Source organism: Natrix helvetica, assembly GCF_964273705.1.
Source record: "Natrix helvetica genome assembly, chromosome: 3".
Lineage (NCBI taxonomy): Eukaryota > Metazoa > Chordata > Lepidosauria > Squamata > Natricidae > Natrix > Natrix helvetica.
The window spans coordinates 155831421-155857005 of NC_138549.1; the positions used below are offsets into that span (position 1 = coordinate 155831421).

At 43.0% G+C, this 25585-nt stretch overlaps 1 protein-coding gene across 1 annotated transcript in view; it reads left to right on the plus strand.

Moving 5' to 3' along the window:
* PTPN1 (protein tyrosine phosphatase non-receptor type 1) overlaps window positions 1–25585 on the plus strand; it is a 118973-nt gene that overhangs the window by 68887 nt on the left and 24501 nt on the right. Inside the window, exon 2 of the mRNA XM_081947043.1 lies at window positions 23090–23180. Within this exon, the coding sequence (XP_081803169.1) occupies window positions 23090–23180 (91 nt within the window). The remainder of the gene's footprint in view (window positions 1–23089; window positions 23181–25585) is intronic.

A 25585-nucleotide genomic window follows, 5' to 3' on the forward strand; every position in this document is an offset into this window, starting at 1 on the left:
GTTATGGGAATATGTGGGTTACTGTTCATATGATATGCTATAAAGTATTGAGTTACCAAAATTGATTTTTCAAACAAGATAGTAATACATTACAATCCTTGTGGTTGCAATTTTTGGTATATAATTGCTAATTGCACTACTTGTTGTACAAGTAATTGTATTTTAAAAAATCTTTTAGCAAATCCAGATAAAGAGACATTTTTCAGAGATACTATAAAACTAGTTTTTGCAAATGTGAACCATTTACTATAGCTTATTTTAAAATAGGTCCACTAATTTGGCCTTAGCGTGAGCCATTATCTCTTGGAGGTGAAATAGTCTATATTTACTTTAGATGTTTATTGTTTTTTATTTTAAAAAATGTCTTAGTGTTTTAATTGTAATATATGTTTGAATTGTAAGCCATTCAGATAGGCAGCTATAACAATTGTATAAATGAATGAACAAAGAAAGAAAATATACAATCCTTTTTAGTTACTAAAAGAGGAAAATATCTGAAGCAGGCTTTTATGGAAGAAAGCTCCACTAAACTGAGGAAACTAACTTGTTTGGAATAAATGTGCATACAATCAGTGTGGTTGTTTTCTGTTAGCTAGTTTGTATCCAATTTACCTACAAGAACTCAAGATAGTATATATAACAATTCTACCTCACAATTCTTATCCCTCAGCAACTATTCTCTCAGGAAGTTTGAACTGAAAAATAGAATCTAGTCCAAAATGACCTAGTGAACTTCCATGGGGGAGGGTGGATTTGATATGATCTAGTCATGAGCCAACATCTTAACATGATTTTTCTTCTTCTCATAATTTACTGTTGCCTTGAGGCCTTGCTTTCAGCTCACTATTTTCTTGTTTACAGTGTTATTTTAAGAATAGCTTGAGGGTAGCGACTGAGCAGATGTTGACTTCTCTGATTTTAGGCTTGCAACTGAAATATTTATTACTACTTTTGTTTTAAAAGGTTAAATGAGTTTCATTTGGGCAACTTACAAGTTTGTAGCTCTCCCAATTTTCCTTCTTTCTTTGGGTAGATAATGCAAAAGAGATTTGGGAATTTAGGACGAAGATTTTTCTTTCTTTCGCTCAAAAAAAGAAACTGAATTTATGAAACAGGAAGTGGTTGTTTTGAAACAAGAGAGTCTTTTGTCATTGGGTCTGTCTTCATACGTAAAAGGTTGAAGGAAGACGGGAAGAATACAGCTAAGTATAAACATAAAGTCACCAGTGGGGTAAAGGAATATTTTGATAGCTGTTTAGATAACTTGTGGTGGATGTTCCCAAGACTGTCTATTCCATATGTAAGTCAGAAAAAATATACTGTATTCTGGGATGTGAATGAAAAAGTGAATCTATACAAGTAGTCCTCAACGTACGACCACATTTGAGCCCCAAATGTATATTGCTAAGTGAGCAATGTATTGCATTTTGCCCCATTTTATGACTTTTTAACCACATTTGTTAAATTAGTAACACGGTTGTGAAGTGAATCTGGCATCCCCATTGGCTTTGCTTGTCAGTAGGTCGCAAAATGAGATCACATGACTTTGGGACACTGCAGTCGTCATAAATGTGAGTCAATTGTCAAGCATCTGAGTATAAATCATGTGAATATGGGATTGCTGCAATGATCATGAAAAAATAACTCCCTTTTTTCAGTGCTGTTGTAACTTTGAATCATCACTAAATGAAATGTTGTAAGTTGAAGAGTACCTGTATGTTGCTGATAGTTGCATGTTAATTCCAATGAATGTTGACAATGAAAGAGCCAGATGACAGTTCTGTTTTTTTTAAAGCATTCTTCTGAATGACTGTGTTCCAAGGGAGGAAAGCCAGCTGTCATGAATGGGTAGGTGGGAAGTTCAGAACAAGTGATCTCAACATTCAGAGATCAAAGAATGAATGAGAATGCTATATCTGTACAGGAACAGGTCTGTTTGAAATATATAGTTTATGCATACAGCATATGTAGAAGTTTCATCGATTGTGATGAAATATTGAGAGAAGTAGTAAAGATAAAAGAGACATTTTTGGAAGTGTCAAGAAAGACAGAAAAGAAGAAATAATAAAAGAGAACTACAAGAATAATCACAAAATGAGTTTTTCTACCTAAATCAAATATTTTGCATTTGTTGCTGGAGTGTAACAAATCTGGTAATCAGTAACATCTGGAATGGTGCAAATTTGCTATTCATGGCATTCCATCTTAGCAGAAGATGGCCAGTAATCTTAACCTACTGTACTTTTTTGCACCTGCATAAATTGATGAAAAGAGTGACTTATATCCTGTCCTTGCAATTACAACTGTTGCAGCATCCTTGTAATCATATAATCAAAAATTGAGCACTTGGCAACTGGCCTGTATTTATGATGGTTGCAGTGTTCTGGGGCCATGTGATCCCCATTTGAGACATTTCCAACAAGCCTCCGACAAGCAAAGTCAACGGGGAACCCAAATTTGCTTAACAATCATGATTACCTTAACAACTGAAGTGATTCACTTAACTATAACAAAAATGGTCATAAGATCAGGCCCACTTCACTTAATAAATGATTTGCTTAGCAATAGAAATTGTGGACCAATTGTGGCCACAAGTCAAGGACTACCAGTTCCTGTCCACAAGTCAAGGATTACCAGTTCCTGTGCAAAGGACACAGGAGGATTTTTCCTCTTTAGGGCCTAATACATCTGGAAAGGATATTGCTATAAGGCAAAATTCCAAAGAACAGTTGAGTATACTATAATCTATTTTCGGGAATCCCATCAACAGTTGAAATATTTTCATACAGACTGATGATGTCTTTAGTAGGAACAATTCAGTTCCTACTAAAGACATCATCAGTCTGTATGAAAATATTTCTTGGAAACACCTTATGGATTTGTGATTTTTCATTTTGATGAATAGGAAGGATAGATTATGGAAAGTACACAATTATTATGATAATTTAGAAAGGGTAAAATATAAATGAATTTATAACCACTGCTTTAAATATACATGTACATTTTATGTATACAAATGTATAGATGCATATGCACATGTTATATAAGATTTCCCCCCTTTCTTTTCTTTTCGTTTATTTCCTCTTTACTTACTACTTTTCTTTATTCTTCTTACTTTCAATTTAAAAAATTGTGGAAAATCATAGATAGATACATGGATGGATGGATGAGAGGGAGGGAGGGAGAGAGAGAGGGAGGGAGGGAGGGACGATAGTTCCCCCTGTCCAATCATGCCTGACTCTAGGGGGTGGTGCTCATTTCCTTTTCTTGACTGAGGGAGCCAGCATTGTCTGAGGACATGTTCCGTGGTCATATGGCCAGCATGGCTATATGCTAAGTATCACACACACACACACACACACACACACACACACACACACACACACACCATATACATAAAGCTGTATTTTTAAATAGTCATTCCAGCCATAGTTTATGTTCCATTGTTCTCTTTCCAGGAACAAAGAAAAAAATAAAGATTGCATATACTTTCTGTCTCCTCACTCATATTGATAGAGAAGAAATGTAACATAAAGTGACAGAATGAATCAGGAAATGAATACCAAGTACTTTTATAAATACAGAGGGTCAGGGAGAAAAGGATGCAGTTAATGTTTCAGAAGAATATTCTGCTTTGGCAAACTAAAAAAATGTAGAAAAATGTCCAGTTTCTGTTCCTGTTTATATGCACAGATGGATCTTTTGCCCATGACTTTTAGACTGTTGGATTATCGATGGTGCTGATAGTATGATTTTAATGTTCATTTTTCATTTGGTAAGATGCCCAGAGCTATTTGGGATTGGTTAGTGTATGGATTTCTAATAATATTAATACCTTGCATTACTCCACAAATGATTTTGGAAAACTATAAAATAGGAAGGCTTTGATGTATGACTTTTTATGGTATGAGATCATTACAATTCCTGTATGAAGACGATAAAATACCCAGCACATTTCTCAAGTAAAAGGACAAGAACATAATACTTTCCCCAAAGGAGACTGATATTCTACATACTTTCCAAGGAAATTGAGGACTGAAGCCTTTTAGTTCAGGGCCATCTTGGATTTTTAATCTAAAAAATGGTGAACCAATTCCTGCCTTTCACCAGGCTACAGAGTACTAGGAATGGGGTAAACATAACAACATCCATTTGAACTATTTTATCTGGGAGGACTATAAAAACATGTGTGCATTTCATTTTTTTCCCTCCAAGAAGATTGTTTATGATTGCTTTTTCAGCAATTTTTTTCTCAGAAACTTCATCCCCTACCTACCCCCTGCAACTACGTTGGAAAAAGATACATTTTTCTAACTAGCAGAGAGACAAGAGTATTGTGTGTTCTTTTAGGGGTGACACAGCACACGTACACGGGGTTGCTTTTTTAACTCCCAAGTTGGCTGTGGTTTATTGCTTCAGAGACTAATAAACATTTTCTCAGAAAACATCTGCTTATTTCTCATTGGTATTCTTGCTTTGAACTCTCAATTATTGCCATTAATCATTCTTATGCTGTACCTATATAATTCCTAAGTGTTTTCTAACCCAGTTTTTTTCAACTTTGAGAACTTTAAGATGGGCAGCCTCCGATTTCCAAAATTCTCCAACTATTAAATTGCCAAAGTTGAGAAACCTGTTATTCTTATTTCCTATTATTCTGTTCATTGTATTCTGTTCCTCTTTATCTATTATCTACCATCTACCTAACCCGTTACTCTGTACTTCTGCTTATTGCTCTCTTCAGACTACTTATTTACTTCAGTACAAATTTATATAACTGTCTGATGTTAAGTACTCTAGTGCTTGAAGAAGTGTGGGGAAAGATGAGACTTGACAACTGTGGAACGTCCAACACTATTTTATTGCGATTTAAACAACGGCAAGCAATACAGGAGAGAAGCCCCTTTCCTTAGCCTGACAGCTATTTATACGAGAGCTGTCAGGCCAAGGAACCAATCAGGAGCGCAAGTCAGCCCGCCTTCAGCCATGCCGCGCCTGATTGGCTAAGGCGCAGCATGGCTGTTGCTGGCTGACAACAGGGGGAATTCCCCGGTCGTAAGTCGGGGAGGAAAGAATACAATACTCCTTCCCCCCCAGCGAGTACGCATGCGTAGCAGTGGAGCATGCGTAGTCGCTAAGATAGGCTGGGCGGCGACGGACACGCCCAGAACGCCGCAGAACTGGGCAGACCGTCGGAGAAGGAGGTGGTGTCCGTGGGAGCTCCTCCCTGAAGGGAGTGGAGCTCCGGGCGCCATCTTGAAGGCCTACCCCAGCCGGAGGAGGAGGAGGCGGAGACTCTGGAACAGGTAGGCAGGGCCGGGGTGGCGCGGCCGCTGACGGGCTTGAGTCAGGGAACTTTGAATTGTTGCGAGGGACAGGCTGGCCTGATTGAGGGAAGGCCAAAGTCGGTTGCAACGGCGGAGCTGGTAGCCCAACGGGGGCTGAAACGATGGAGGGCTGTGGAAGGCGGAAGGCGCCTGGAACAGTCTCTGGCGAAACTTCTTGCGGCCTGGGCAACTGCCACGGCTGGGGAAACGGGTGCGGCGCCAACCCCAGGGCCTCGGGTGGAATTGGCGAGGCCGACTCTGCGGGGTTGTTGTGTGGATCCAAAGGTTCGCGGCGCCTTAATTGATCCACGTGGCGGCGCCAGTCTGCACCGTCGGCGGTCCGGACCCTGTAAGAGCAGGGGCCGGTTACAAAAGTGACGGTGGCAGGCACCCACTTAATATCCCCGGAGAAAGCCCTAGCCCACACTGGATCGCCCTCACGGAAGGAACGGGGAGGGGGCCCCAGGTTGCTCGGCTGTGCCTCAGAATAGGTTGGGTGCAACCTATCTAAGGTGGTCCGCAGGCGCCGGCCCATCAGCAGCTCAGCTGGGGTTTTGCCGGACAAGGGACACGGGGTGGAATGCTGAACCAGGAGGTAAGCAGCCACCCTCGTGGGCCAGTCGCCCTTGTCCATTCGGCCAAGGGCGTCTTTGGCCGAGCGGACAGCGCGTTCCGCCCGGCCATTGCTGGCCGGATGATAGGGAGCGACGAGGGCATGCCTGATGCCTTGGGTGGCCAGGAAACCCTGGAACACGGTGGACGCAAACTGAGGACCATTGTCCGACACAACGACGTCTGGCAAGCCGTGGGTGGCAAACAGGAGCGTCAGTGCTCGGACAGTGGCCTCGGCTGTGGTGGAGGTCATGATGATGAGCTCCACCCAGCGCGAGTAAGCGTCCACCACAACCAGGAAAACCTGACCTCGGAAAGGCCCGGCGAAGTCCAGGTGGAGGCGTGACCACGGGCCGCGGGGAATCTCCCACTCCCGCGGCGGGGCCGCCGGAGGCGCTGGACGGGAGACCTGGCAGGTCGAGCACCTGGCAACCCAGGTAGCTATCTCGTCGTCCAGCCGGGGCCACCAGACATAGCTGCGCGCCAATGCCTTCATGCGCGCTATGCCAGGGTGGCCCTCATGGAGGCGAGATAGCACCTGGTCACGCAGTGTGGGTGGAATGATCACCCTGTCTCCCCACAGGAGGCACCCACTGTGAAGGGACAGCTCTAACTGCCTGGCCTTGTAGGGGCGGTGGCCGTCGGACACCGGCCCCTCAGGCCACCCCCGCAGAACCCAGGTCATCACCTGGGAGAGGGTGGGGTCGGCCAGAGACGCTGCCGCCACATCGCCCGCAGAGAGCGGCAAGGCGAGGTCTGCAATGGCCAAAACAGACATGCAAGGCACTGTCTGAGGGTTGGAGACGGGCAAGGGGCAGCGGCTGAGGGCATCAGCATGCCCTAGCTGCTTGCCAGGGCGGTAGACCAGGGCATACGAGTATGCCGCTAGGAACTCCACCCAACGTGTCATCCGGGGTGACAGAATGGGAGGGGTCGGACGGTCACCGGCCAGAAGCCCAAGGAGCGGCTTGTGGTCAGTGAAGAGCGTGAAATGCCGTCCGTAGAGGTATTCGTGGAACTTTTTAACCCCGGACACGGCAGCCAGAGCCTCCTTGTCGATCTGGCTGTAGTTCCTCTCCGCTGGAGAGAGTGTCCGGGAATAAAAAGCTATGGGGGCTTCTGAGCCGTTGGGAAGGACGTGGCTCAGGACAGCCCCCAAACCCACGGGGGAGGCGTCACACGCTAGAGTCAGGGGCATCCTGTCACTATATTGGACTAGGACTGCCTCTGACGTCAGCATGTCTTTGACAGCCGCGAACGCATGCGCTTCGCGGCTGCCCCAGCGCCAGGCTGCCGATCGGTCGAGCAACCGATGCAGCGGCTCGGCTAGTGACGCCTTGTGTGGCAAAAATGGCGCGTAGAAATTTAAAAGCCCCAAGAACGACTGCAGCTCCGCCTTAGTGGCGGGGGTGGGGGCGTTCTTGATGGCTGCGACTTTTGCAGGGGTGGGGTGGATTCCGTGGGCATCTATGGAGAAGCCGAGGAAATCCACTTTAGGCACAGCAAATGAACATTTGCTGCGCTTTAATTTGAGACCCGCGCCCCTAAAACGGTCGAGGACCTTCCCCAGTACTTCGAGGAGTCCTGAGCGGCTGGATGCAGCGATCAGGACATCGTCGAAATAGGGTACAACGCCAGGGAGCCCATGGAGCAAACGCTCCATGAGGCTCTGGAAGATCCCCGGGGCCACGGAAACGCCAAATTGGAGGCGGCGGCAACGGAAAGCCCCTCGGTGGGTGACGATAGTCTGCGCAGCCGCCGCTTCGTCATCCACCGGGAGCTGCTGGTAGGCCTGCGCCATATCCAGTTTCGCAAAAATACAGCCCTGCCCCAGGGAGTGGAGCAGGTGCTGTACGACAGGGACTGGATAGGGGTTTGCCTGAAGGGCCAAATTGATGGTTGACTTAAAATCGGCGCAGAGGCGTATGGAACCGTCGGCCTTCACAGGGACCACTATTGGGGTCTCCCAACGCGAGTAGTCAACAGGCTCCAGTACGCCCTGCGCCAACAAGCGGTCAATCTCCTCATCAACTTTGGCCCTTAAGGCAAAAGGCACCCTGCGGGCCTTCAGCCTAATGGGAGCAACCTGGGGATCTAAGTTAAGAGAGATGGGGGTGCCCTTGTATAGTCCCAGCTGGCCGTCAAAGACGTCCGCGTAGGCGGAGATGACAGCAGCTACGTCAGGGGGTGTGTCTGAGATGGAGTGCACCCCCTGCACGGAGAGACCAAGGGCGGGGAACCAATCTAGCCCCAATAGAGCGGGGAGGGGCTTTTCAACCACTAGGATTGGCAGGCACCCCGAAAAACCCCCGTATTCAACCCTGACTGTATGGCAGCCCAGGGTTGGGATAAGTGACCCCTGATAGTCCCTTAAGGCCACGGGGCTAGCAGACAGCTGGCGTTTTAGGACGCCGGGGCACAGTTTCTGGAAGTCCGCCCAGGCGATTAAGGAGCGGGACGAGCCGGAGTCCACCTCCATTACACAAGGCGTGCCCTCAATGAGGACTGCCGCCTTGATTCTGTCCGCACCTGCGGAGGCCTGGTAGATCGCCTCTGCAGGGGCGGCTGCTGCAGGGCCTGGCTCCACGGTGTAACAGCTGGCCTTCGAGCGCGGCTGGCGGCGGGGCTGCTGCTGCGGTCCGGCTGTCATCTGCTGGCCTGTGGCTCCCTGGGATGGTGGTGGTGGTAACACAGCACGGCAAACTTGGGCCAGGTGCCCTTTTTTCGAGCACCGGCGGCAGATGGATGCCCGGAATGGGCAGGCTGACCGGTCATGGCTGCCACCGCAGCCAAGGCAGGCTGTCACAGTCTGGCGCGGAGGTCGCGGATTGCGGCGCCTTTGCAGTTCTGCCAGGCGAGCCACGAGTTCTTCCTCTTCCTCAGCCGGGCTCGGAATGGGCACCAGCTGATCGATGAGGCAGGTTTGCGCTGGGGAAGATTGGAACGGGTGGCGGTCCATCTCAGCAACAGATTGCTCCGACAACTCCGCCGCCCGTGCATCAGCGACCGCCTCTGACAGGGTGATTTCTGGTCGGGCCAGGAGACGCCTCCTCAGCCGTCGGTCCCTGATGCCGCTGACGAATTGTTCAACCAGATTGTCCTCCAAGTCAGGGAACTCGCAGGGAATGGCTGTGGTCCGCAAGGACTGGAGGAACTGGCTGACGTCTTCGTGCGGCTTCTGGACGCACTGACGGAAAGCGTATCGCCTGGTGATCTTCGATGGGGTCGGGGCGTAATGTCCCTTCAGCTTGGCCATCAGCGTGTCCCAGTCTAGGTCGTGGACTGGCACAGGGGCTGCCAACGCCCGGGCGGCGTTGAACATAGGGGTTCCGCAGCTACTGAGGAAGAAGCTGCACTTCTCCTCCATCGGAATACCCCGCTTCCCGTTGGCTCGCAGGAAGCATTCAAAACGCTCCAAAAACCCCGTCCATCCCTCTCCGTCGGTGCCGAAGGGAGCGAACGGGGGAAGCGAAGACATAGCGGCTTGGAGTTGTGCGGCTCGGGGAGCTAAACTCAAGCGGCTGAGTAACAGAGGTCGGGTTCCGTCAGGGTCGTCGCCTCAGCAGGATCCCACCTTCGTCGCCAGTGAAGAAGTGTGGGGAAAGATGAGACTTGACAACTGTGGAACGTCCAACACTATTTTATTGCGATTTAAACAACGGCAAGCAATACAGGAGAGAAGCCCCTTTCCTTAGCCTGACAGCTATTTATACGAGAGCTGTCAGGCCAAGGAACCAATCAGGAGCGCAAGTCAGCCCGCCTTCAGCCATGCCGCGCCTGATTGGCTAAGGCGCAGCATGGCTGTTGCTGGCTGACAACAGGGGGAATTCCCCGGTCGTAAGTCGGGGAGGAAAGAATACAATAGTGCTGTGTTTTGCTCTTTTAACACTGGCGTGTGTTACGCAAGACTTCTGTGTGAGGCTGACTTTGGGTCACCCCAGGGCTGGGTGTGTGTGGAGAAATGAGTCCTATTCATTGTGATCCTCTTACTAAAGGGAATGGACTCGCTTTCATGTGTTCTCCGTATCAATCAGTCCTTTTGACAACAATCCCATTTATCTCCACAGGGATTTCTATATTTTTCCCATAATGTGCTGCAGTTGGGGAAAAAATCCATATTGGAAATTACTTTCTCATCCCTATACTGAGTCTCTTGCTAGTCTGCCTGTATAGCTCAGAGAGTTCTCTGCAATAGCATTTTGATTTATTGCTGAGAAGGGTTGGGATATTTCTTACAGGTTCCCTCCTTGCACTCAGTCTTTTCTGATATCTTCTTCTGGGGGTTGGGGGGGATTGCCTTCAAGTCAGTGTGAACCTCTGGCAATTGCTTAGACAAGTCCCTGCAGTTTTCTTGGCAAGATTTCAGAAGTGGTTTTCCTTGCCTCAGTCCTAGGGCTGAAAGATAGTGACTGGCCCAAGTTCACCGACCTGGTTTCCTACTTAAGGTGTGTCTAAAACTCTCAGTCTCCTTGTTTCTAGCCTGGTTGTTTAACCACTTCATCAAACTGTCGTGCCATCACTTTAACCCTTTTCTAATCTTCACTCCCCAAGTTTCTTCAGCCTTCCTGGCATGAAGTAATCTTAAATCTACTACCTTTTTCTTGGATTCAAGTTGATCTTTTCATATACCCCAAAACTGATCATTCTGGTAGCATGTGAAAAAAAATGTTTTCATGTGTGTGAAAACAGATGATGTGTGGATGCATACATGAAAATGGTGGGATCTAGAGAGAAAACACTGGCAGAGGGTGTGGTGGCCTAGCAGTTAAGATTCTGGGCTTGTCAACCAGAAGGTCAGAATTCAAGACCCAGGTTCTGTGTGATTGGGTGAGCTCCCGCTCTTGCCCCAGCTCATGCCCACCTAGCAGTTCAAAAACATGCAAATGCAAGTAGATAAATAGATACCACTTTGATGGGAAGATTACAGCATTCTGTGTGCCTTGGAGTATACTCACCATACTGTGTAGATATAGCCATACTGGCCACACGACTACGAAGTGTCTTCAGACAATGTTGGCTCTGTTGGCCAAGAAACAGAGATGAGCAGTGCCCCCCCTAGGGATGGACACAACTAGACAGGTGAAACCTTTACCTTTACTTGCATTCAGATATTGGCATCAAGAGAGAAAACACTGGCAATTGCAATACCCTTGCCCTACATAGTTCTAACTGCCTCCTTTTAGAAATTGCCTCAGCTCTTCTTGATACTCATGAAAGAGATTTATTACCCATCCCTGTGTTATGCTACCCCATCTTTGCCACCACTTTGTCCTAGAGTCTTTCGAGCAAGACATACAGTGGTGCTAAAAACTTTGTGGACTTTTTTTGAATTTTCAACATTTCTCCATAAATATTAACCTGAAACGGGATGAAGAGTTCCCAATTAAACTATTGAGTGAAAAATATTACACTTGTTCATTTATTTACTGAGGAAAATGACACAGAGCTGCAGAGCTGTGTGTGTCAAACATTTGTGCACCTTTGCTTTCAGTAACTGGGTGCTCCCCTTTGACAGCAATAACTACAACTAAACATTTCCAAAAAGGCAAGTTTTAGATGCTATTTATGCAGAAATGCAGAAAAGTGAAATGGATTCATAATCTTAAATACACAGGAAAAGTTTTTAACTTCCAAGCTGGATGTGATTCATTGCTTCAGGGACAAATACATATTTTTTTGTAAATAAAAAAAAAGTTCTTAATCTTCTTTGTTGAAGTTTGTTGAATACATGTCCTGTTTTTAGCCTCTTGCCTCTATGTTTCTTTATATTAAATCCAGAGTAATTTTCACCTTATTTATATATTCCTATTTTGTCTTATTCCTATTCCTCCTTACATGTCTGTGTTTGTAATTATTTATTACCTTCTCCTTCTCCTATAGTACTACCTATAGAACTGTTCTTATTTTTTTAGTATTCTGCGGTGCCTGCTCTAGATTCTCTTTATGTTTATTTGCCCAATCATCAACAAAATCACATATTAATTTCTTGCAGGTGCTTTTCTTTTCTTGGTATTCTGCTGCCAGATAAGCGGAATGGCTGAGCAACTTCCGGTCTTAGGCTGCTGTTATGCTGATTTGACTTTGTCCTGAATCTTTTAGATTTCTTGATGGTCTCTGCTAACTGCCTGGGTCTCTATTCCAAGGCTTGCCAGGGTGCTGGGCTTCACTGAAGGAGAAAGGAAGGAGGAATAGAATGCTTTGTACTTCTGCCCTACCAAATCATCCCTGCGGTTTTTGATGCTACATCATGGTTGCTCTGGCTGCTACCTTTTCCAGGTGCTGCTGCAAGCATCTCTGAGGTTCTCGGTCATTGGTCCAGCTAACCTCCTAAGCTGTCCCTTGGGGTTTTCTGAGTCTATTCCTCAACCATTTTTAAACCTAGCCATTGATGCTGATCATTCTGCTGTTGCTGCTCATACTGCCCGCCAAGTTCTTCTAGCTGTCTTCAACTCCTTCCTCTCTTTCACTTTCCACACCTTCCTCTTGATGATGTTCATTGCACAATTGCTTTTTTTCACCTTCATGTTATCGTTGTTGGCACTCTAGGCAAGTGTGGTAGCCGTCAAAAAGAGGAAGAGATAGTGTGGCTGTGTTCTGCTTCCCTGGGGGTGTGGGGCTTTTACACTTTCTGGAAATTTAGATAGGCATATAAGAAAAACAAAGAAGAAGCAAAAAAAAATGCAGAAAATTATTCTCATATTGCTGTCCACATCATTTTGCAAACAAGCCATTATGTGCGAGGATAGTTGTGTAACACCATCATTTGCTCTGCTGATTCTTTCCCTGCTGTTTTTGGAGTCAAACAAATGAGTTTATTTAAGGATCCTGCTCCCTATAAGATTTTGTGGTTGCTGGCTTGTCTCTATATCTCTGCCTTTGGCTATTATGAAGCCAACTGATTCGCCTTGCTGAGTGTTGTGCCCAAAGCCTACGAGGTCAATGATATAGTATATATTCACAAATAATTCTGCTATGCTAAACTGCTTCACTTCAGAGTTTTGATTTGTCTTGTTTCATTTTAAACTGCTATGCTATCTACTGAATTTTATTTGCTTAATGGAATTATTCTTTATCAAAATGACCTTATTTTTGTTAGTGACACAAGGATGATTTTCTTCTGTATGCTAAATGAAGGATATCCGACTGTGAAATAGAACAACAACAGAAATGTGTAGCGTGTGTGTTACTTTTCATTTATACAACTAATTAATTATTTTCTTGAAGAAAGAATGGATAAAACAAAGAGACCAATATGATGGACAATCTAAATTGGGGGAGGGGGGGAATAAATTGACTTCGTACTTATAATTCTGCCTGAAGTTCTTACTTTTGCTAGCTAGGAAGTTGCTAGATCTATTTTTTCACAATTGAAAATTAACTCCAAGCCCATCAGCTGTTCTCAGCATGAAGCAGACGGCCTTTTCATGGTAAGAGCTTATTCTGACCACTGAAAGGAACACAGTCCCTGAAAACAGACAATTGTCCCTTTCTCATCTTACAATTGCAAGGCAATTTTCATAGACTTCTTTGTTAATAGACAGTTGCAGTTCAGCTGCTGTGGCTTCTGTTGACATACACTAATCTCAGTTTGACATGCCTCACACCTCATGGTTCTGTCATCTGAAAAACTCAGCATTTCTCCATAATGAGGGGAGGAGTATCCAGGACGGATTGACCTTGTCCTCTCATTGATTGGGCTGAGTCAGATAAGCTCTTTGGGCCATCCCCTGGTCACCAGGTACTACCCAGTTATCGACTCAGCCCCTCAACTGGCGGCTGTGATCATCCCAAGCTCCTAAAAATTTTTAAAGAAAGGATTGAACTCACTGTTAACTTGATTGCATTTGCTGCCTCCCTGCCTGAGTGAGTAACTGGCTCTTGGCTGATTCCCTGGCGGGAAAGAGAGAAAGAGAGCATGCGCAGCAAGCCCTTCAGGGCAACACTCAGCCCAGGTCATAAAGAGAGACCTAGGGCACTAATCGAGACTGCAGGTGAGGGGACGCTCCCCTGGAAGCCCCGGGAAAGCAGTCACGTCGGAGAGGCTCAGCCGGCACTGGAGTGTTCCGCCGCTCCCCGCCAGGGGGTCGAGCAGCAAACCGTGTCATTTTTAAACGCAGCAGAGCATCCGCACCTGCCTGCGAGTGCCGGAGATAGATAGCGGCCCGCAGGAGCTCGCAAAGCTTGGAAGAGAGAGAGCTCTCCAGCGGCAGCAGAATCCGTGCAGCAGCCCCAAAGGCACAAGCTGCTCCCACGTGTTGCCAGGGAGAGGAACATTTTGAATTTGGAGCTGGTGGCCATTTTGGAACAACGTGATCCAAGATGGCGGTGCCCAGCAGCACAGAGGATGCCGGCAAGACTCAAGACTCCATCCCAGCAGCCAGCAGAGGGAAGGGAAGAGGAGGAAGCAAGGCAAAGGCAAAATTTCGGATAAATCCTTTAAACTAAGAATTATGGGAATTGTTGGTGAACGTGTCTGGAAATCATCAGGTTGAAATAGCTATGAAATTTCTAGGACAAGGACAGTCTTAAAGATGCTCTATTTAGATTTGCATTGAAAGTAGGGAGCCCTGACACCATAGATGAGAATTTCATTTTTAAGGCTATTTCTGAATGCTTTAGTTGTGGATTGCATTGCCCATGCCATATAATAAAGGTGGAAAAAATAGCATGAGATAGAAAGTATAGTCGAAAACATATTTTTATTCAGTCTTTTGCACTATTAAAATTCAAGGTAAGTTACTGAATCAGGTAAAAAAATAATAAAAAGGAAGCGTTATAATGTAACAACACATAGTTAAATTATAAAATTCTCTGACTAGCTGTGCTATGGTGATACTCAGCAGTTTAGTTGAATAGGGAAATTCATTGCAATAGACATTGATGCATGTTACCATTAGAATCAAAGGCAGTAGGTCCCAACTTCCAGCTGTTAAGGAGAAACACTAGAAGAAGATTGCCATCTGCATGTGCTGCTTGTGAGTTCAGATGCTGTTCAACACAAAGTGGTTGGAGGATCCAATCTGAGTCAGTCACTGAGGCCAAAAGTTGATTCTTCGAAGCTTTTGGGAATGGATCCCTTGCCACTCAACAGGAGTGCCGATTTACTACCCGTTTACAGGATCTAAGGGTGCAGTGGCATAAGGAAACCACAACTAATGATACCATATATATACAATGCGTAGAACAGCAGAGTGCACACATTCTGGAGAGAGAGACGTTCCCTGAGGATGGATTCCAGCACAAGCCCGAATGCTTCGAAGACTAAAAACCTGGTCCCAGTGACCAATTCAGATTGGATCCTGGGACCCGTATATTCACAGAGTGATTGGGTTTGTGCTATGCATGATCCAACCTTGACCGAACTACCAATCCAATTATCTAGATTTGTTCAATATACAGAACTGGACTATAAATTAATCATACATTGTGATTTCACACACTACCCTACCCTACCCTACACTAAAATGTGATTCACTACAGTAGTAATGATTTGGTTTTGAGTAGATGGCCTGATCCAGCTGGGTGTGCAATTTAATTCTCTCTCATTAGAATATACATGTGCAAACTTCAGGAAATGTCCTTTTTCTCTCTACATTCTATAATGTTACCTGCTATGATTTGTCACCAAACTACACAATATTTTTTTAATAAATGTAAACTAACTGTCTTGTCAAGATTAATTCTTTCATAAAATGTATATTTTATGTTGGCCAGAAAAAACCCTCAACTCTAGAAATGATTCCCGTAGGGGTGATTTGGAATGAAATCAGCACTACTTATTTTCTAAAATTAAACTTCCTGTGAGTATGTTTTGTGGGCCAGAGTCCACTTCTTCAAATTCATGAAACTTTGTTGTGAGTACATCTGGGTCTGTGTATGCAAGGAAGTGAAATCTGGCCACAAAAGAGGCAGCAGGTTTACCTAGCTATACTTTCCTCAGTTTTGTTTCCACTTTAAAGTCACTTATGAAAAAAAAAACATTTTAAAATAATATGCCCCAAAATGTTCCTTCTAAGTTGTACAGGCTTCCTTAAGGTTATCTGAACTTAAGCAGACTTGCTTGAAGATAGTTTTTCCTCGACAAAGTTCTGAGTTAACAGTCTCAAGTTGGATTGTAACCCAAATCATAGATAACTGGGTCTCATTAATTGATCAGGAAGTGAATTACTGAACAGATAGTTGAATACGGTAAGTTATTAAAACTGGAAGCAGTAATTCTTTTATCGTCATGGATGAATATTTTTGATGCAAACATACAGCTTTTTAAGTACCACTTTTTAATGATAATAAACACAATACAGTTTGTTAAGCTGTAGGCCACAATTCTCTTGATCAGCAGACATATTTGCAATGTTAGCATTATGCCAGAAGAGCATGGCCATTCTCTAGCAAAAAACTATTGAGATTATTATGGGTTTTTCTCCCCCCCCCCCCAATGATTACATGAGACAGGAAGTCTGATGGCAAACCTGAGGGTACTTTGGTACGTAATACCCTTCAATAAAACTAGTTCTAATGCTTCCTAATGGGAAGCTTTAAAAAATAATCCTTGCACATGGGACCAGTTTTTCTTTCTTTGAACAAAAATCTTTTCGTGGACTGCCCAGCACCTAGGAACACAGGATACGGTATAATCCAAGAGTTTAGGTCCTTTTTCTATCTAGTTCGGTGATGTTTTTTTGTCTGGTGAATGAAGGCAACATCCATTGAATTCTTCATTGGTGACATTAAATTAGAAGGAATAGATTTCTGCTTTTGCTAATAATTGGTAGTATTAATTCCAGGCCAGATACATAGATCAACCATCCTGAATGTAGCCTTCTGAATGCATTCTGAGATGAATTTCTCCAGTACTTATGGCATGGCCTTTTGAGTGTAGTAGTCTCAACTTGTATAGAGGGAAAGATTATGATAATAGTACTAGCAACTAAAAGTTGTGTTGTAAGTCAAGTACGTGATTTATGAGCTCATGAAAATACATTTTATGAAGTTGGATCATCATAGGTAACAGCAAATTTGTTCTCCAGTTCAGTTACTCTAAATTCTTTGAAGTAGAGATCCCACATATAGGTGATATATACTCATCATATATACATCATACTCTGCAAGCAAAATATTTGTCTTGCCATTAACTAGTGGCCTTTGAAGCTATTTAAAAACTTCACAGCATATATTTCACCATTTCAACTTATAGTTCTATTTATAAACAGATGGAAACTTGTCAAAGAGAGATCCAACCTAGAACTAAGGAGTAATTTCCTGAGGGTGAGAACAATTAATCAGTGAAACAGCTTGCTTTCGGAAATTGTGGGTGCTCCATAGTGGTGGGATTCAAAAAAATTTACTACCAGTTCTGTGGGTGTGGCTTGGTAGGTGTGGCATGGCTTGGTGGGTGTGGAGGGGAAAGGATACTGTAAAATCTCCATTTCCTCCCCATTCTAGGGGAAGGTTACTGCAAAATCCCCATTTCCTCCCAATCAGATGGAACTCTGGAGGCAGAGAATAGATGGGGGCAGGGCCAGTCAGAGGTGGTATTTACCGGTTCTCCGAACTACTCAAACTTTCTGCTACCAGTTTTCCAGAACTGGTCAGAACCTACCACCTCTGGTGCTCCATCATTGGAGGTTTTTAAGAAGAGATTGGACAACAATTTGTCCTGAATAGAATAGGGTGTCCTGCTTAAGCAGGGGTTGAACAAGAAGACCTTCCCTGACCCTTCCTTTCCAACTCTGTTGTACTCTTACTGTTATACCTGTAAGCTATACAAGTTAAACATTGCTAGAGTATTATTCACATCTACTTGGTATTATTTTGCATCTGTGAGGGTCACTCTTATTGTCATGTCTCCTTATTTATTTTTGCTCTGCCTAAACCCCCAGATTCTCATATTAGTATGAAACAAATAGGTTGCCTGTAATTTCCTGCTTAATAAAAACTTTCCCTTTATATTACTTTACTTCCATTGTTCTAAGGGCAGCCAAAACAAGAGTTATGCAGTTTCCAGGCAATCCTTAAATGTCTTCAACAATTTTCCAGCAGAGGGCTATTTTACAACACCCAGCAAACCTTGCGTATACCCATCCATTCCTAACTTGGCCACAGATGGTAGACCTAGGAATGAATACTTGCTTGGCCAGTGTCAACACAGTGTAATGACACCATGGAATGAGTTTCTCTGTAAAGCCTCTTCCAAGGGACAGCATGATTTAATGGTTCCATCTAGTTTACATAGTGGCTGTCTGTTTCAGTATTCTGGCTCTCTGACAGTAGTCTGTGGTTTGCTGGGTGTGTTGCTTCACTGCAGCAGGTATCAAATTACTGAACACTAAATCAACAAGGGTTTTCTAGGAAAGCCATGTTGCAAAGGTACATTGGCAGCGCTAAGATCACAGTTGCTTATTTACGTCTTCACAATTTTAACAAGTAATTCTGTGCTTTCAAGTTAGTAAAAGCTAACATGAGTAAGGTCACAGCAAGAATAGCAATTTTGCTGCCCAGTTTTCCTGGCATTGTGTTTTTTCCCATATGTCATAAAACAAATACTGTACTAGGATGTTTCCGTCTTATTTTTTGCATTGTAGAGTTGTATTATAGATATTGGAAATTCAGATAGTGTTGTTGGTTCGACAGACAGACAGACAGACAGACAGACAGACAGACAGACAGACGTTCCCCTCGCATATATGTGCAAGTCATTCTCGACTCTAGGGGGCTGTGCTTATCTCTGTTTCAAAGTCGAAGAGCCAGCGCTGTCCAAAGACGTTTCCATTGTTATGTGGCCGACATGACTAAATGCCGAAGGCGCACAGAACACTGTTACCTTCCCACAAAGGTAGACCCTATTTTACTACTTGCATTTTTACATGCTTTCGAACTGGTAGGTTGGCAGAAGCTGGGACAAGTAATGGGAGCTCACACCGTTATGCTGCACTAGGGTTTCCAACTGCCGAACTTTCGATCGACAAGCTCAGCATCTTAGCCACTGAGCCACCGAGTCCCAGATAGATACATAGATTTAAATTGCCAAAATTGTAAAATTCTGGCATTCTCTCTTGAAGGTATATGCAATTTGATTAAAGAAGTTGTACTGGGTCACCATGGAATCCCAATTACATGTTTTGTGCAGTTTTCATTAGGCAAACACCACAATAGTTAAGTGAACCCATTATGCTATGGGGCAGTTTTTTCCAGAAACAGGAAGTAAACACTGGATTCCACCAGAAACATTGTTAATTATTGCTGTGACCTTGGAGCACTGCAAACAACCAGAGGTGCAGATTGCTTGCTGAGCACCTGAAATGCAGTCACTTGCGCTTTAAATCCAGGTCATAAGTACCTTTTTGGGGATGTATTACAACTTTGGTTGCTAAGTGACTTGTATCATAAATGGAGGGCTATTTTTAGTATTTCTCATTTGTTCAATGAACTTATTTGCAGTAGCAGTCTTTTGAAAAGCCATTTTGAATGTAGTAATTCTAGAACAGAATTACATAAAAGAACTTTGACCTGAGTTCTTTAATATTTTCTGTAATTATTATAGTCTCCCTTTGTGTGTGTGTGTGTGTGTGTGTGTGTGTGTGTTCCAGCATAACTCTGGAACACCTGGGCCGTTAAGGAGAGTGAGTGCTGCGTCCTAGAACGGCAATAGTTTGTGATGTCAGTTCCTTCACAGCTTCCTCTGGAAAGCCAGTCGTGGCAATGGTGAAGCGCCTGATGGATTTGGGGCAAAGTGCCAGGTTTGTAGACAGGGCGGGAAAGAGGAGCGCATGGAAGTGGGAAAGGAGAGGGATGGTGGGCATGGGAGTAGGGGGAAGAAAGGCCCCTCTCAATGGCTCCCTGTCAGACAAATGCTTCAACTTCTATAAATACCTGGGCAATACCAGGTTATCAGCTAGTATATACTATAAATACATTCCTTTACACATGAGGAAAATGGGAAGGTGTTCCATTTATTCTTATGAGAAAGGCAGAGGAGATGGGAAATAGTGATCAGTCAACCTCTGCTGCCTTTCCTACCCACTCATATACTGTGCTTGCTAATAAACCTATTTTTCTTAAATGATTCAAGCACATAAGACTGTTGATATCCTATTACTCATCCTCAAACTGCATAACTATTCAACACTCGGAATAACTTAGGAAAAGAAGAAGAGCAAGACTTCTGCTTCTGACACTATATGGAAAATGCACCACTTTTATTTTTAGACTACTGAGGCCAGTATAATGGGAATAGAGAATAAATCTCTGCCAAGGTATACTAGATAAGATTAAAATCATGACTGACTATATTTGAATTGTCCTGCTTGCTCATCAAAAATCCCTCCATAAGATATTGGGTCATGTATTGACTTTATACTCTGCATTGAAATAGAGGTTGTGCAGTTGTCACAAATGTAAAATCTGTAAACTCCTTACTGCTTACATGTTGGAAATGACAACTTGTGCAAAAGTGCAATTGGTCATTTGGAACCTCTCCCTTTGAATAAGGGACGTGGTGGTTAAGATGCTGAGCTTGTCAATCAGAAAAGTTGGCAGTTCGGCAGTTTGAATTCCTAGTGCCACATAGCGGGATAAGCTCCTGTTACTTGTCCCAGCTTCTGCCAACCTAGCAGTTCAAAAGCATGTAAAAATGCAAGTAGAAAAAATAGGAACCACCTTTGGTGAGAAGGTAACAGCGTGCCTTTGGCGTGTTGTCATGTTGGCCACATGACCATGGAGACCTCTTAAGACAGCACTGGCTCTTGGCCTTTGAAACGGAGATGGTGCCTTTGAATATTTATTTTCTTATTTGTTAAATTTATATGCTGCCCATCTCACCAATAAGACAACTTTGTTTATTTTTGTGCCACTGAGAAAAAGGTCGTCTTTCTTGTTTCGTGCCATGTTTTATATATACCTGAGGGAATTGAAAAAGCAAACACATTTGTTCTTTTAACTTTAGTAAAGGATGTAATAGGTTGCCCTTATCCAGAGAGTATAAACCCTTTTGTAAAGCTAAAAGGACAACAGTTGAGAATTATCTTCCCCAAGCAATACCAAGGAAAAGTGCTTTGCTATAGAAATTGATATGAAATTAGAAAAGTCTTGTTCTGCACTGGCTGGTGGTTTAAAAAGTAGATTAGATTTGTCAATGTCCCTATATTATTCTTTTGAGGATATATTATACTCCTGTTTGTAAGCATGTACTGTTTTCCCCCAAAAATAAGACAAGGTCTTATTTTCTTTTGATCCCTGAAAGAACCACTTGGCCTTATTTTCAGGAAGTTCTTATTATTTTTGAGGTGCAGGAGGTGGCTGCTGCTGCGTTGCAATATTTTCGGGAAGGTCTTATTTTCAAGGGAGGGCTTATTTAAATGCATGCCCGATTGGGCGTATTATCCGGGGAGGTCTTATTTTCAGGGAAACAGGATTTTCAGTATCCATTCGTTTCCAGTATGTAGGGTATTCTACAATAGCATTCCTAAGGTGATTTAGCATAAGGAATCAAGCCATTCAGAAAGGTTCTAATAATGGTACATAATAGAGTATTCATACAATGTGAAAAAGGCACATCTCAAAAGGCTAAAAATAGCTTAAAGCTAACAGAGGAGAAAAGATCCAGTCTATTCGTATGTTAAAATCAGGCCTGAAATTGTTCTGGAAAATCAGTTTCAGGCAGTGGATCTTTATAATAAGCTGGCAACTGCCTTCTTGAGAAACTATTACCAATAATTGGTCACTTTTTGTGGGCCAAGGCCTGTTATTGTTGTTGCTTTTCCTTCAATAGCAGCATTTTCCCAGTCCCTGCAAGAAACATGGACCATTCACTGTCAGAAAAATTTCAATGCGCTCATATCTGAGAGGGTTTTTCAACGCATCCTTTAGTTTCAGTTCTGTAATTTGACTAGAATATAGAGAGGGAGAAGAAACTGGATTTTGATCTGGCACGAAATAATTGTATCTTATATTTAAGGAGACAATAGAAGTAGGGAAACCTTGAGCTTTCCAATTTCAGCTGCAGCCAGCAGTGTCCATTTGGTCTAGGAGCAGGATCTGATTTATATTCTGTCTTTGCTCAAATGAGCACTCAACATGGCTCATAAATTTTAAAGGCACAGTTCAAAGATTAAAAAGAGAATGAATGCTAAAAATGATTAACTCTTAAGAGGATGGAGAAAAATCATACATTGTTATAGTCCAGCAACATCTTGGAGAGCTGTATGTTCTCCCCTGGGCTATGGAAAAATACAAACCTGTGTGGCCTTAGTGTAGGCTGTCTCACATTTATTTAGTTATACATATTGCATTTATTTAGTTAACCGTATAAGTTAAAGAATGGCTTCATTCCAAGTCTAGTGGGGGGGGGGGATATCTCAAGTGAAAATCCTATAACTTCTTTCTTTCTCTTTATTTTTAATTCCTGCACTGTTAAGTTACTCATGCTTTGTTTTTTGTTTTAAGTTCCTGACATGCAGTGTACAGGTTTGATTGATCTTGCACATAGCTTTTGTTAGAATGTTACTTACAGTGAATGTTGGATTTTATGTGAGTTGCCAGAGGAATGAATGATCAGTGCCAAATTGGATGGCTGTAGCAACTCTACTGCTTCTGTGAAGTATAATATGCCTTATCCTTTTAACATTTACAGCTCCTGTGTAGCTTGCTGATGACTCAAGGAAACCTATACTCTTATCTTAACCAGGCATTTGTACACTTTAGCTGTTAATATGCATAAATGAAAGGGTGGCATGCAGGATATCAAGAAACATATGTGTTCCTGTAGATAGCCTTGTTCAGTTGCTCTACTTGCATGTCTATCTATCTAGGCACGTTCTGATGCTTTTTTATTTCAGCAGTAAAATGGTATTTCATGCTGTGAATCCAATGAAACATGATACCTTTCTCTTAACATTCTTGTAAATTTCCAAATTTATTTTCAGTAATGATATGTGCCTCTAGTCTGTAATGCATGCCTTGAATCTTTGCCATTCTTAATCTTAAAAACTGTCATTATTTGGAAATTTTGCACAGCGACTCTTAAGAGCAAACAGAATCATGTATGATGATAAGCCACTAGCTCTCAGTGATTTTTTTTGAACTATCAGTTCAAATCAGGCCATAATATGCACAGGTCTTTGCATATACCAATGTCTTCTTTTATTTCCCTCTAGGAAATCAAACATGAAGCCAGTGACTTTCCATGTAAAATGGCCAAACATCCGAAAAACAAAAATCGCAACAGGTACAGAGATGTCAGCCCCTGTAAGTATTGTGACCTTCTCAATTTACTTACAAAAACTATAGCATTGTTGTTAGTTTCTCCACAAAATGGCAACCGCAGTAGGGGTGGCCAGCATTTCACCAAGCATCGTCATCCCGTCCCCACCGTCTCCAGATGCTTCTTCCCCCAACACACCCTCGATAACTGCTATGCTGGCCATCCTTACTGCTCCGGCCGTAAGCGCCACCGCATCCTCCTCCTCCCACACTGGCGACACCTTTTCCCGGTGGTTGTATGGTCCGGCTCCACCGGGTGGTGCTGGCCTCTATTGTGGACAGCTTTGAGAGGCACAATGAGGGTGCGGCCCGCGTTATTGGCACGTTGCTCGGCACAGTTGACAACCAATTTCGTTGTATTTATTTTGTACAATGACAATAAAGGCTATATAATATAGCGAAGATTCTCAGTCAGCCAGGTAGAGTTGTCTGGAAGTTATGTCATGGTAATTAGATAGAAGTCCTGTTGCTGTGACTCAACTTTCAGATGTAGAATTATTATTTTTCTAATATAATTTTTCAAAAACTCAAGGAATGGGGTTTTTCAAATGTAATGCCAATCTAGGAATTAGCATTACAATACAGGTAAGCCTCGACTTACAACAGTTCATTTAGTGACTGTTCAATGGCACTGAAAAAGGGACATGATCATTTTTCACATTTATAACCGTTGCAGCATTCCCATGGTCACTTGATCAAAATTCAGTCACTGTCTCCTATTTATGATGGCTGTAGTATCACAGGGTCACCTTTGTGGCCTTCTGACAAGGAAAATATGGAGAAACTAGATTCACTTAACAACTAAACAAAAAGGTTGTAAAATGAGGCATTAGTGCTTAGTGAGACATTAACAAATGTCTCACTAAGCAACAGAAATTTGGAGGTCAATTGTGTATGTAAGACATGTGCAATATTTTTAGGATTAGGTTAGGTTTTACTTAATATGTGGGAGTTACTGAAATCCCCATTGAGTGAGATGTCAAGTAAGTAGGGCCACCCCATGAAAATCTATGGGCCAGGACTTTCTGAGCTAGAAGATTTTATTTTTCATTCCATTTTTTGTTATGTTAAGCTTCTTTTAGGGAGCTAGAAGACTTTTTTTTTCACTGTATTTTTTGTTACGTTAAGCTTGTTTTAGGGTTTACGATACAGCTCTTGTATTTCTTATTCCAAAATCTAGGAAACCTGGCAGCCAATTTTTTGCAATTATAGTCAGATGAGGTTCTGGGAATTGCAAATCAGGGCTTCTGAAAGAGCACTATCCTGGAGTGAATTGTGTAATTGTAAAGAGTCATTTATATTCAGAGATTAGATAAGATAAGATTAGAAGAGTTTACACACCTGGATCATGGCTTGCTGCTCTGAATTATGTCATGGTGGAGCAGAAATACCACACAAAGAGCACAACAAAAAGAAACTAAAATGTGTATGAAATATGCAGCGCTTTGGAAAGGAGGTTGAATGGCCATCACTGTAGACATGACAATTAAAAATCTTCAAATACATCATAAAAATACCTTGGGATTATAATTATGCACTAAATGTGAGTTGGTATTGTGATATGGTTGCAAAAAGATCAGTTTTAGATTGCATTAAAGGAAATATAGGTCCCATAAAACGGGAAACAATAGCTCCACTGTATCCTTCATTGGTCTGTTCCCACTTTGAGTGTTATAACCATTTGTGGCACCACACTTTAGGAAATATTTTGATAAAATGGAGCAGATTCAGAAGAGAGCAATTAGGCTGATCAAGCAATTAAGAAATTGAAATCTATCAACAAGGAAACTAGACATTTGTAACTTTGAAAAGATCCATAGGGGGTGCTTTCGCTATCTGGAAGGGTGTTATGTAGAAATAGTGGCTATGACATATGGCACTTAACTCCAAAAGGGGAGGGGGGAAGCTTACAAAAATGTTCTCATTAAATCATAAGAAATGAGTGTGGGTGGGAGATGGTGAAAGAGGATTTTAAAAACAAATATTTGTGGTTAAAATTTTGTCTCATATTCACATCACGGCACTGGTTTTCTTTTGCATCTGCTCCATCTCCAAGTGCTACAGTCATCTACTCAGGAGCTTTGATTGTCATGTGTGCTACACATTCAGATTGCCAATCTGTTCTTCTCCATATGTTAGAAAATCTCTACAATCATTTAATAGACTAAAAATCTGTTGAGCCTTCCAGGAAAACTCAATACATACTATAGTGTTGCACATAATTTTGCTTACTGGTCAGTTCTAGGGATTCTTTTTATGGTGACCGCCATTGATTTTGTTTGTTTTAGATAAAATGGCTTCCAGTCAGTTTGGTTTTCCTGTAAAATGTAGGGATTCTTTTATATCTGAGTGGGCTAAAGGGAACAAACTTTAGATCTTTAAAGCAGAGT